Source organism: Syzygium oleosum, unplaced genomic scaffold (assembly GCF_021117445.2).
Source record: "Syzygium oleosum isolate NSW1041296 unplaced genomic scaffold, Sole_v2.1 Sole_v2.16, whole genome shotgun sequence".
NCBI lineage: Eukaryota > Viridiplantae > Streptophyta > Magnoliopsida > Myrtales > Myrtaceae > Syzygium > Syzygium oleosum.
The window spans coordinates 217,514-229,973 of record NW_026607500.1 but is presented as its reverse complement, the minus strand read 5'-3'; the positions used below and the strand labels follow the sequence as shown (position 1 = coordinate 229,973).

The following is a 12,460-nucleotide window of genomic DNA, read 5'->3' as shown; positions in this document are numbered from 1 at the left end:
TATGTGTTTATTGAGTGATATTGTGTTTGGACTTGTCTGGAGGTACGTGATATCCTAAGTGGGGTTTAGGCTGTCGACTTATTGAGATTCGTTTCATAATTGTATAAATTAACCTTTTTAGAACCCCGGCCTGGACCATGAATCCTCCATCGCCATCGCCTTAGCGTTTTGGCATACCTATGCATACCGATCATACAGTAGTAGAGTACCCTATAAATGATAATATGGCTTGGATTAAGCACACCACAGTAGTCTGGGTAGATATAGGACAATCTCTTTGGCAAGCCCACACTTATACAGCCTGGTGTTTCCGGGAGGGTTTATATGAGTTCGGACCTGTTCGTGGTTTCGATGTCCATTTCGATGGAGTGGGAGATTGAGACCCATCGACTATACCTCCTCCTGATGGGCAGATGACCAGCCTCGACACTAGCCTCGCACAGTCAGGTCATCAGCCTGTACCTGCGGAACCCGAATCCACAGTGGCTGAGCCTGAACTAGAGCCGGAGGAGTCACAAGCAGGGTACGATCCGATGGACGTAGATTTAGATGAAGAGCCTGAGAAAGAGCCTGAGGAGGAGCCCGAAGAAGAACCTGAGAGAGAACTTGAGGAGGAACCGGAAGGAGAGCCAGAGGTAGAACCCGAGGAAGAACTAGAGGACGAGCCGCTGATTGATGTTCCAAACAATTCTGATGATGAGATTATCGAGATTGAGGCGGATTCTGAGTCTTCAGAGGAGCAGGAGGATCAGTGAGAGTCAAATTCAGGTTCTAGGGAGACTGACTCAGAGTAAACACCGCCTAGTGGTCGTAGGGGTTAGTTGGAGGTAGGGTAACCCTTTTTGAAGTGCCCCTTTTTGGAGTTAGTTTATACCCAGACTACTAGTCCCTTTTGATGTTAGTGGTGTGAACTTTAGAAGCCAGTTTGTGTGTATGATACGTTTATTGTGAATATAGTGGGTGTAATAAAGTGGCTAATTGCTATTTGTGATGGATTGAAATGGATATTGTATATATGGCGGTGTAATATAGTGCTTGGTGGTTTGGTGATTTGTCTCTCCCTATTACCCCAAGATTATACTGTCAGGGTTTATGTTCTCGTTTCCGCCGTGTACAAACTCTAATGTGTTGGGTTGGGTCGGTGACATCCTGGGACGTCGCGATATCCGACTGGGCTTATGGTATCGTGCGTTCGACGGGGTTCGGGGCGTGACATCCACGTTGAATTGGTATCAGAGCAAGGGCAGCTCGATCCAAGTTGGTTGAAGCTTGGAGTGATAAGGAGCGATGACCTTTGGGGTAGATGACTAGGGAGACCCTAGCGAGTCATAGGTGTAAACGTGCCATGTGTGCCTCCAGATTGTTTGTTGTGATCGTTGGATGAATTGGATGTTCTAACAATTGAGTTGCAGGTGCGTCTGGACCTGAGGTAAGTGCACGAATCCTATTGATTGTGATCTCGTGTTGTGGTGGTTGATTGCTTGTTAAGTGAATTATCGAGATGATTCACTGCCTAGGACTAGACTGGTGTAGTTGGCCTAGGTCTCTAATTCCTGAGTGGAATTATAGCAGGTAGGTGGGTGATAGAAAATCGTGAGTATGAGTTCGAGAGGTAGAGGGTCAAGAGGCCAATCAAGTTCGCAAGCCCAACCTGTGGGAGATCTGAGAATGGATGCGGTCATGAGGACTCTAGAAGAGATTGGAAATCTGATGGGATGACAGGCTCAAGAACGAGCTGCCACTATTGCCCATGCTGCTGAGGCCGCTGCCATTAATGGTAACAATGGGAATCAAGGGCAAGGACAGGTGAATGCGAATCGTCAGATGCATCAGCTGGTGGAGCAGTTCTTAAAATTAAAGCCTCTTAAGTTTGATGGTAAAGGCGACCCTGAGGCTGCGTCGCTTTGGGTAGAGGAATTAGAGAAGGCCTTTGAGGTACTAGGGTGCACCGAAGAAGAGAAGGTAACCCTGGCGGTGTACCAGTTCCAAGGAAACGCAAGTGATTGGTGGAAAGCCACCAGAGGAAGGGTGTTCCCTGCTGGTGCCGCCCAGACTTGGGCGATGTTTGTGGAAGTCTTTAATGGTAAGTATTTTTCTGAGAGTACCCGGGAATGAAAATTGGTTGAATTCATGAGATTGCGTCAGGGACAAATGTCTGTGGATCAGTACAAGGCCGAATTCTCTAGATTATCCAAGTTTGCCCCGAGGATGGTAAAGGATCCTTTGGACAAGGCCCGAAGGTTCCGAGATGGGTTGAAACCGGACCTTCGTAGCCAAATGATATCATTGAACTTAAGAGATTATAATGAGATTTATGAGTGGGCCCAGGGGATTGAGCGTGACTTAGCGGATAGAGCCGCTGCTTCTGGATTGAGTATGCTATGGCTAGGGACAATCGTAATTTAGGGAAGAGACCGATGTCGGGAAATCAGCATTTTATTCCTTCTGTTAAGAGGAACATTGGAAAGCCAAACCGTTATCAGGGTGTGGTGTGTCAGTCGTGTAGAGGGAGACATGGGAGTGGACCCTGTCCGAGTAGGAGTATCATATGCTTTAGATGTGGTGGAGTGGGCCACCAAGTGAGGAACTGTCCCAATAATAGATAGGCTAGGTCGTCTGTGCTATCGCAATCGCCCCGAGTTGGAAATCAAGTTGGAATGCCTTTACCAACGAACCAGAACAGACCGTCGGCTCAAGGACGAGTGTATGCAAGGCTAGAAGGGAAGCTGAGAAAGCGCCAGGTGTGGTCACAAGTACGATCTCTCTCTATAATCATGCTGTGTATGCTTTATTTGATCCGGGGGCGTCACATTCGTTTGTGCTTGAACAATTTGTTAGATTGACTGGGATAGAACCAAGGCCGCTTTATGTTGTGCTATATGTTTCTACCCTGTTGAATGATAAAGTGCTAGTTTCGCTAGGATGTTCGGATTGCAAAATTGTGATTGGTGATGTAGAAGAAAGAATAGATTTGACTGTTCTACCTATGTATGATTTCGATGTGATTGTTGGTATGGATTGGTTGACTAGGCAGAGGGCTGTAATGGATTGTAGTAGTAGGGTGATCCAATTTAATCTAGTTGGACATCCTAGATTTGAATTTGTGGGAAATCGAGGAGGAACCTCGATTCCCTGGATTTCGTCACTGGAAGTGACTAAGTTGTTGGATGAAGGGTGCGAAGGGTTTTTAGCGGCAGTAGTGGATTTGACAATTGAGGAACCAAGGTTAGAGGATATAGCTGTAGTGTGCAACTTTCCCGATGTCTTTCCTTAGGAATTGCCGGGATTGCCACCATAAAGGGAGGTAGAATTTGTAATTGAGTTAGCCCCTGGTACTGAACCAATCTCGAAGGCACCTTATAGAATGTCGTTGTCAGAGTTAAAAGAGTTAAAGGTACAAATGCAAGAGTTATTGGACAAAAGTTTCAATCGTCCAAGTGCGTCTCCATAGGGAGCGCCAGTCTTATTTGTGAGGAAGAAGAATGGGTCATTAAGGTTATGCATTGATTACCGACAGTTAAATCAAGTGACGATCAAGAATAAATATCCCCTACCAAGGATAGATGATTTGTTTGATCAGTTACGAGGGGCTTCGGTATTTTCTAAGATTGATTTGAGGACGGGATATCATCAGTTGAGAATTAGGAAGGAGGATATATCGAAAACGGCATTTAGGACGAGATATGGGCATTATGAGTTTACAGTAATGCCGTTTGGGTTGACTAATGCCCTTGCTGCCTTTATGGATTTAATGAATCGAGTGTTTAAGGAATTCTTGGATCAATTTGTTATAGTTTTTATAGGCGATATATTGGTGTACTCGAAGAGCCCGGAGGAGCATGAGTTTCATCTGAGTAAAGTTTTACAGACTTTAAGAGAAAACGCACTGTATGCTAAGTTTAGTAAGTGTGAGTTCTGGCTCAATCGAGTAGCATTCCTTGGACACGTGATCTCTAGGGAAGGAATCTTAGTAGATCCAATAAAGATTGAATCTGTAATGAAGTGGCCGAGACCAATAACGGTAATAGAGGTTTGAAGCTTTTTGGGTTTGGCAGGATATTACCGATGTTTCGTGGAAGGGTTTTCGATAATAGCAACACCTTTGACACATTTGTTGAAAAAGGAAATAAGATTTGAATGGACCGACAAATGTGAAAGGAGTTTTCAAGAACTAAAGCATAGATTGACAATGGCGCCGGTATTGACTATTCCATCAGGACCAGGAGGATATGAAATTATAGCGATGCGTCGTTAAAAGGATTGGGGTGTATACTCATGCAAAATGGACGAGTAGTGGCCTACGCATCAAGACAGTTGAGACCGCATGAGTTGAACTACCCGACGCACGATTTGGAATTAGCCGCAATAGTATTCGCCCTTAAGATTTGGTGACATTACTTATGCGGAGAAAAGTTTCAGATATATACGGACCATCAAAGTTTGAAATATTTGTTTTCTCAAAAGGAGCTTAACATGAGACATCGTCGTTGGATGGAGTTACTTAAGGACTACGATTATGATATTTTGTATCACCCCGGAAAGGCCAACCGGGTAGCTGACGCGTTAAGTCGGAAGTCGAGCATCGCAAAATTGTTAGTTAAGGAATGGACCTTGTTAGAAAAGGTGCGAGACTCGGAATTTAGACTTGAAGTAAGTCAAGTCTCGAGTTTGTTAGCCACACTAAGGATTGAACTAGAAATCCATATTAAGATTAAGGCTTTATAATCTACGGATCAAGAAATTCAAAAAATTCTGGAAATGGATGTTACTAAGAGGAAAGCGGACTTTCAAGTATCCGAAGACGGGATTTTGAAGTTCCGAGGAAGGTTGTGTGTGCCCGATGACGCTGAACTTAAGGAGGAAATCTTATCATAAGCACACCATAGTAAGTATAACATCCATCCTGGTAGCACGAAAATGTATCGGAACCTTAGACAACACTATTGGTGGAATGGCATGAAGGTGGATATAGCTAAACACGTAGCTAAGTGTTTAACATGCCAACAAGTGAAAGCGCAACATTGTAAGCCCGGAGGATTGTTTCGACTATTGGAAATCCCTGAGTGGAAATGGGAGCACATGACTATGGATTTTGTAATGGGATTATCAAGGAGCCAAAAGGGCCATGATTCCATTTGGGTGATAGTGGATAGGTTAACCAAGTCGGCACATTTTCTAGCGGTGCGAAAGGATTTTGACTTGGAAAGGTATGCTGAATTGTATGTAAGACAAATAGTTCGTCTACATGGAGTGCCGGTGACGATTACTTCGGATCGTGATCCCAGGTTTACCGCTCACTTTTGGAAAAGTCTGCAGACGGCATTAGGATCAAAACTGCAGTTTAGTACAGCTTACCATCTACAAACGGATGACCAGTCTGAGAGGACAATTCAGACTCTAGAAGATATGCTTCGGGTATGTGTATTAGATTTTCAAGGAAAGTTGGAAGAACAATTACCCTTAGTGGAATTCGCATACAATAATAGTTTCCAGCAGAGTATCGGAATGGCGCCATTCGAAGCGCTGTATGGCAGAGCATGTAGGACGCCCGTATGTTGGGACGAAGTTGGAGAAAGGAGTATAATCGGGCCAGAATTAGTTCAACAGTCAGTTGAGGTAGTTAAGATCATTCGGGAAAAGTTGAAAACAGCACAAAGCCGTCAAAAGAGTTATGCAGACAGAAGGCGAAGGCCTTTGGAATTTCAAGTAGGGGATCACATATTCCTCAAGGTATCGCCAATGAAAAGATTATCTTGATTTGGTAAGAAAGGGAAATTAAGTCCACGGTTTGTGGGACCTTTTGAGGTGTTGGAAAAGATTGGAGATTTAGCATATCGACTTGCCTTGCTGCCAAACCTATCCCATGTGCACAATGTATTTCACGTGTCGATGTTGAGAAAGTATGAATCGGATCCAGCTCATGTACTGAATTATGAGGAGATAGAAGTGGATGACAGAGTATTGTATGTGGAAAGACCGGTGCGGATCGAGGATAGGAAGGAACAAGTCTTAGGAAACAAGACAATCCCACTGGTTAAGGTGATTTGGGAACATCACAGGACGGAAGGCGCTACTTGGGAAAGCGAGGAATTGATGAGGCGTCATTACCTCCAGTTGTTTGAATAGTTTGGTTTGATTGTAAATTTCGAGGACGAAATTTTTATAAGGGGGGAAGAGTTGTGACATTCTAAATTTCGACCCACTTAGTATTTATGAAATGCGTAATTTCAATAACGCACTTGTAGTAAATCTCACCCAGATTTGATCACTCTTGGGACACTAACCAGTAAGGAAAGGCTAATTAGGGATCTAGATTCGTGCGACCATAGAACCTGACCATGCACTGACTTTCGCCCATAAGGATTGTCGAGGTGATATTTTAGGCTAATATAGACCGATCTAAGGACGGTCATGGATCGATTTGCGAATGTCGTATAATTGGATCGCGGGTGATTCCGCCTCGCTAGAATACGAAATTAGCGAACGATCTCAAACCTATTCCAAACGATCGCGTTCTTTAGAACTAATGATTGATCCTCGCAATTACGTGACAATCGAGGTCGCCATGGCTCAAGTGAACTTAAACGTGGTTCGATTTAGTATCGACCACGGGTCGAATGTACGAATTTTCCCGAAAGCCACCCGTTAGTTTGAGAATAGCTCAAGTCGCGTTTATTTGAGTTTGGCCTTTAAATAGAGACTGAGTTTGGTGTTGAAAATTTTGAAAGTCATGACAGAGTAATTGGACGACGTCGTTATTATCGTGGTTAGCCTCGGATTTGTCCGAATTCTTCAGAACACTGAAATTTTGACAGGAAGTGGAAAATGACCGTTTTGCCCTTGAGATTTTGTGAAGGCTAAGTATAAAAGTGGAAGGGCATTTTGGTTATTTCACCCTTACTTTAGAGATATAAATTTTTGGACGATTTTGCCCCTGCACTTTTTGTAAAATTCCTATTTTACCCTTGGATATTTTTTGTAAGAATTGATCTTGGCCGTCGATTTTTGGATAAGCTTGGATCTTGGCCGTTGGATGGAAAGTAGAGAGGAGGGTAGGATGGTAATTTCGGCTAGGGGTAGGACACCAATTATTGGTGTCACTCATATTTTTTTCCTTTTTCCTCTCTCTTTGTCTCTCTCCCTCTCATTCCACCCCCAAACCCTCTCCCTCTCCCCCTTGGCCGAATCAACCCTCTCTCTTTCCCTTGGCCGTGTGTTGGCCGGAGCCGTGCCGGATAGCCGCGTGCTCGCCATCCACCGTGCGTCCCACCGTCGGACCGCCGTGCGTCCCACCGTCGGACCGCCGTGCGTCCCACCGTCGGACCGCCGTGGATGCCGCTTCCTTGCTGCCTTGCCGCCCCCTTGATAAGCTGTTCTTGCTGGGAAATTTCAAGTAAGTGACACCCTAATCCCTATTTAGGATATCAGGTATTAACGGGCTCGTTTAGACACGGTTTAGTGTAGTTTTAAGGGCTGTTTTGGATGAGGGTTTTTATAGACGAATTTGTGGTGATTTGGTGGGTAATTAGAGGTTAAATGAGGGCTAAGTATGGTTGTATGAGTGCTGCAAAATTCGGTTTGGTGCATAGGGTACATAATTTGGTTCAACTCTTAATTGTGTGAAATCGTGGTGTAGTGCCGTGTTTGTTGTGCCATGGTTTTTGTGATGAAATATGGCATGTTATGTGATGGTTATATGTATGTTACATGGGCTGAATTGAGATGGTTGAATTGGGTGCATTTAATTAATGTTCGAGTATGTGAACGTGTGAGAATTGAGGCGTGTGATGTGCGTGTGATCACTAAAAAGCCCTGAGGCGTGTTTACGCGGGATACAGATAAAATATGGCGTGTTGGCATGTTCACGTGATCACTTAATCCCTGAGGCGTGTTTACACGGGTCGTGATACGAATGTGGAGCCTGAGGCGTGTTTATGAGGGCTGTGAAAAGAGATTGAGAATGAAATGTGTGATGTGGCAAGTGGAAATGAGATCAGATCTTAGGCGTGTTTACGCAGGTCGAGATAGGAATGTGGAGCCTGAGGCGTGTTTACGCGGGTTGTGGAAAGAGAATGAGAATGAAAATGAGATGTGTGATGTGGCAAGTGAGAATGAGATCGGACCTGAGGCGTGTTTACGCGGGTCGTTGGCAAGTTTAATGAAAATGGTGTGGTGTTGCATGAATGAGTATGAAATGCAACGTTCAGAAATGCCATGTGTTCGACATTTGCTTTTGGGCATGAGATTAGTTTGGAAAGTGCATGTGGTTTGAAATTTGTGGATTTGAGACTAACGTGCAGATTGTGTGTACTAAGAGCCCAGGTAAGTGCATTTGTGTGCATGTTATGTGTTTATTGAGTGATATTGTGTTTGGACTTGTCTGGAGGTACGTGATAGCCTAAGTAGGGTTTAGGCTATCGACTTATTGAGATTCGTCTCATAGTTGTATAAATTAACCTTTTCAGAACCCCGGCCTGGACCATGAATCCTCCACCGCCACCGCCTCCGCCTCAGCGTTTTGGCATACCTATGCATACCGATCATGCAGTAGTAGAGTACCCCTATAGATAATAATATGGCTTGGATTAAGCACACCACAGTAGTCTGGGTAGATATAGGACAACCTCTTTGGCAAGCCCGCACTTATACAGCCTGGTGTTTCCGGGAGGGTTTGGATGAGTTCGGACCGGTTCGTGGTTTCGATGTCCCTTTCGATGGAGTGGGAGATTGGGACCCATCGGCTATACCTCCTCCTGATGGGCAGATGACCAGCCTCGACACTAGCCTCGCACAGTCAGGTCATCAGCCTGTACCTGCGGAACCCGAATCCACAGTGGCTGAGCTTGAACCAGAACCGGAGGAGTCACAAGCAGGGTACGATCAGATGGACGTGGATTTAGATGAAGAGCCTGAGGAAGAGCCTGAGGAGGAGCTCGAAGAAGAACCTGAGAGACAACTCGAGGAGGAACCGGAAGGAGAGCTAGAGGTAGAACCCGAGGAAGAACCAGAGGACGAGCCGCCGATTGATGTTCCAAACGATTCTGATGATGAGATTATCGAGATTGAGGCGGATTCTGAGTCTTCAGAGGAGCAGGAGGATCAGGGAGAGTCAGATTCAGGTTCTAGGGAGACTGACTCAGAGTGGACACCGCTTAGAGGTCGTAGGGGTTAGTTGGGGTAGGGTAACCCTTTTTTAAGTATCCCTTTTTTGAGTTAGTTTATACCCAGACTACTAGTCCCTTTTGATGTTAGTGGTGTGAACTTTAGAATCCAGTTTGTGTGTATGATACGTTTATTGTGAATATAGTGGGTGTAATGAAGTGGTTGATTGCTATTTGTGATGGATTGAAATGAATATTGTATATATGGCGGTGTAATATAGTGCTTGGTGGTTTGGTGATTTGTCTCTCCCTATTACCCCATGATTATACTGTCAGGGTTTATATTCTCATTTCCGCCGTGTACAAACTCTGATGTGTTGGTTTGGGTCGGCGACATCCTAGGACATCGCGATATCCGATCGGGTTTGGGATGTCGCGCGCTCGACGGGGTTCGGGGCGTGACAAACTCGAGATGCCAAACTAATTCCTTATCACAGATACTTAGAAGAGATGATAAAAAAAATTCGAAGAAGTAACATTCGATTATCTCCTAAGAGCTCAGAATCATTTTGCAGATGCTCTTGCAACTTTGTTATCCTTACTACAAGCTGAAGATGGTATTGATATAAAACTATTGAGAATTAATATTCTTGAACAACCAACTCATTGCATGATGGTCCAGGTAGAGTTTGACAACGAACCATGGTTTCATGACATCAAAATGTATCTTCAATCGAGAGCATTTCCTAAAGGAAGCCAACCAAGTGATAGAAAATTTATAAGGACGATAGCCAACAAATTCTTCCTCAGTGGTCAAACCCTCTACAAGAAATCATTTGATTCAACCCTACTAAGATGTATAGATGCTGCAAAAGCTGAACAAATCATGAAAGAGATTCATGAAGGTGAATGTGGACCGCACATGAATGGACATATCCTAGCTCGAAAAATGCACCGTCGAATGAGCTACATCAAATGTCTGAGCCATGGCCATTTTCAATGTTGGGCATTGATATAATTGGTCCAATCAACCCCAAGGCCTCAAATGGGCACCGGTTTATTCTGGTTGCTATTGATTATTTCACCAAATGGATTAAAGCAAACTCCTACACGAATGTTACTGCCAAGAATATTGCAAGATTCATTAGGCGGGACATCATTGCTAGGTATGGGGTTCCAGAAGCAATAATTACGGACAACGGCTCAAATCTAAACAACAAGATTGTGGATGATTTACTCGAACACTTCTACATTCGACATCTGAACTCATCCCCATATCGTCCACAAATAAATGGAGCAGTTAAAGTGGCAAATAAGAATATCAAGAAGATATTGGCCAAGACAGCTGAAAATTATCGTGATTGGCAGGAAAGGTTGCCGTATGCTCTGATGGCATACCGAACTTCAATTCGAACATCAACTGGAGCAACCTCGGTTTCCTTGGTTTAAGGAATGGAAGTAGTGCTACCTGTTGAAGCAGAAATTCCTTCATTAAGGATACTATCCCAATTGAAACTTTCAGAAGCTGAGTGGATTCAACAAAGATATGAACAACTCAACATGATCGATGAAAAGAGATTATGTCACGCTCCGAACCCCAATAAGCCCGCGACATCCCACGGCGGTCGTATCGAACGCGACGTCCCAGGACTCGTCACCGACCTCACAATACACTAGAGGTAATGCGCCAGCGGAAGCACTTAAAACAGCCAAACAAAATTTAAAGAGAGGGGTACCAGGAGATCAATATATACATAATCCACAACTTACATTATCCATTGATTATAAGCATACCAATTACTCGGATTAGCAACCATCAAAAGACAACTTCCCAAAAATGCTTCCAACCCCTACTCCGCTTTAACTAACCCCTACGAGACCTAGGGGAGTCCAACTAGGGTCAGAACCTTTGGAGTCAAGGTCCGTCTCCTCATCATCTGCCTACTCCTCTGATGGCTCAGAATCTGTCTCTATCTCAATCGGTTCATCCTCAGACTCTGATTCTGCCAAGATTTCTATCGGGGGTTCCTCCTCGTGCTCCTCTTCGGGATCTTCCTCCAGGTCTTCTTCGGGGTCTTCTTCCGACTCCAGTTCCATGGGCTCTTCCTCCGGGTCCGACTCTATCGGTGCTTCCTCTTGATGAGGCTACTCGGGTATTAGTTCGAAGGCTACCTCTATCTGATCCATTAGTTCGAAGGCTACCTCTATCTGATCCGACTCCAAAGGTGCAAATTGGTGCCCAGACTCCGCAAGACCGGTGCTTGTACTGGTCAACTCGCCCTCGGGGGGAGGTATAGCCGACGGGTCCCAATCACCTACTCCATCGAATGGGACATCGAAACCTCGCACTGGCCCAAACTTGTCTAGCCCGTCACGGAAGCACCATGCTACATAGGCATGGGGTTGCCACAACTGTTCACCCACATCTACCCAAACTATACTGGTATGCTTAATCCAAGTAAGGTTCTCATCTATAGGGTACTCTAAAACTGTATGATCCGTGTGCATCGGGATCCCAAAACGTTGTGGAGGAGGGATATTCATTGTCCCGGCCAGGGGTCTGAAATGGTTTGGTTTAACAATCATGAGACACTTCTCAATAAGCGAAACCCTAAACCCCACCTAGGCTAACACGTACCTCCAGACAAGTTTTAACACACAAACAACCAACACTCAACATGCTATCACATTCACAAACACAGATGCCTTACCTTCTTGGCATAAGCAGAACCCTACACGTTATTCTGATCACAATAAGAAACAATCATCACAAGTCACACACTATCTCATGATATGGCCAAATTATGCACATGCATCAACACTAATCCGAACATGATTCAGTCTCACACTCTCTACCTCATAACCGTTCAACCTTCGAACACATATGTCCAACTTAGTTGCAACCCGCACAAACACGCCTCAGGTCCAACTTTTTTTCTCAGCCCGCATAAACACGCCTCATGCTCAACATTCTCACTTGACCCGCGTAACATGCCTCAGGTCATTCACACTTTCTTAACCTGCGTAAACACGCCTCAGGATCTCTAGACTTTCTTAACCCGCGTAAACACACCTTAGGCTCAACATTCTCACTTGACTCGCGTAACATGCCTCAGCTCATTCACACTTTCTTAGCCCGGGTAAACACGCCTCAGGCTCGTCCCACGTAACACGCCTCAGGTGTCACGCCCCGAACCCTACGGCACGCGACAACCCCTTCGTCGGTCGAATTTGTGCGGCGTCCCAGGACTCGTCATCGACCCAAAACCCAAATCAGAGAATAGTACACATGCGGAAGCAATCATACACCCATACATAATAATCAAATGACCAAGGAAAGCAACAAACATCATAAGTGC

General features: G+C 44.8%; 1 protein-coding gene across 1 annotated transcript; it reads left to right on the top strand.

Annotated features, from left to right (window-relative positions):
- The first annotated feature begins 413 nt into the window (after nt 1-413).
- LOC115691497 (protein Ycf2-like) lies at nt 414-9,172 on the top strand. Its single transcript, XM_030618131.2, has 6 exons — nt 414-751; nt 879-931; nt 1,413-1,429; nt 1,723-1,962; nt 2,146-2,374; nt 8,652-9,172. The coding sequence occupies exons 1-6, from the start codon at nt 414-416 to the stop codon at nt 9,170-9,172; spliced, it is 1,398 nt and encodes a 465-aa protein (XP_030473991.2).
- Nucleotides 9,173-12,460: the final 3,288 nt, after the last annotated feature.

Excerpts from the sequence above, each read along its gene's own strand:
- LOC115691497 (XM_030618131.2), top strand. The coding sequence starts at position 414 with ATGACCAGCCTCGACACTAGCCTCGCACAGTCAGGTCATCAGCCTGTA. Across the intron at positions 752-878 it reads TCAGAGGAGCAGGAGGATCA|ACTACTAGTCCCTTTTGATG; the intron begins GTGAGAGTCAAA and ends GTTTATACCCAG. Across the intron at positions 1,963-2,145 it reads GGTGCACCGAAGAAGAGAAG|GGACAAATGTCTGTGGATCA; the intron begins GTAACCCTGGCG and ends AGATTGCGTCAG.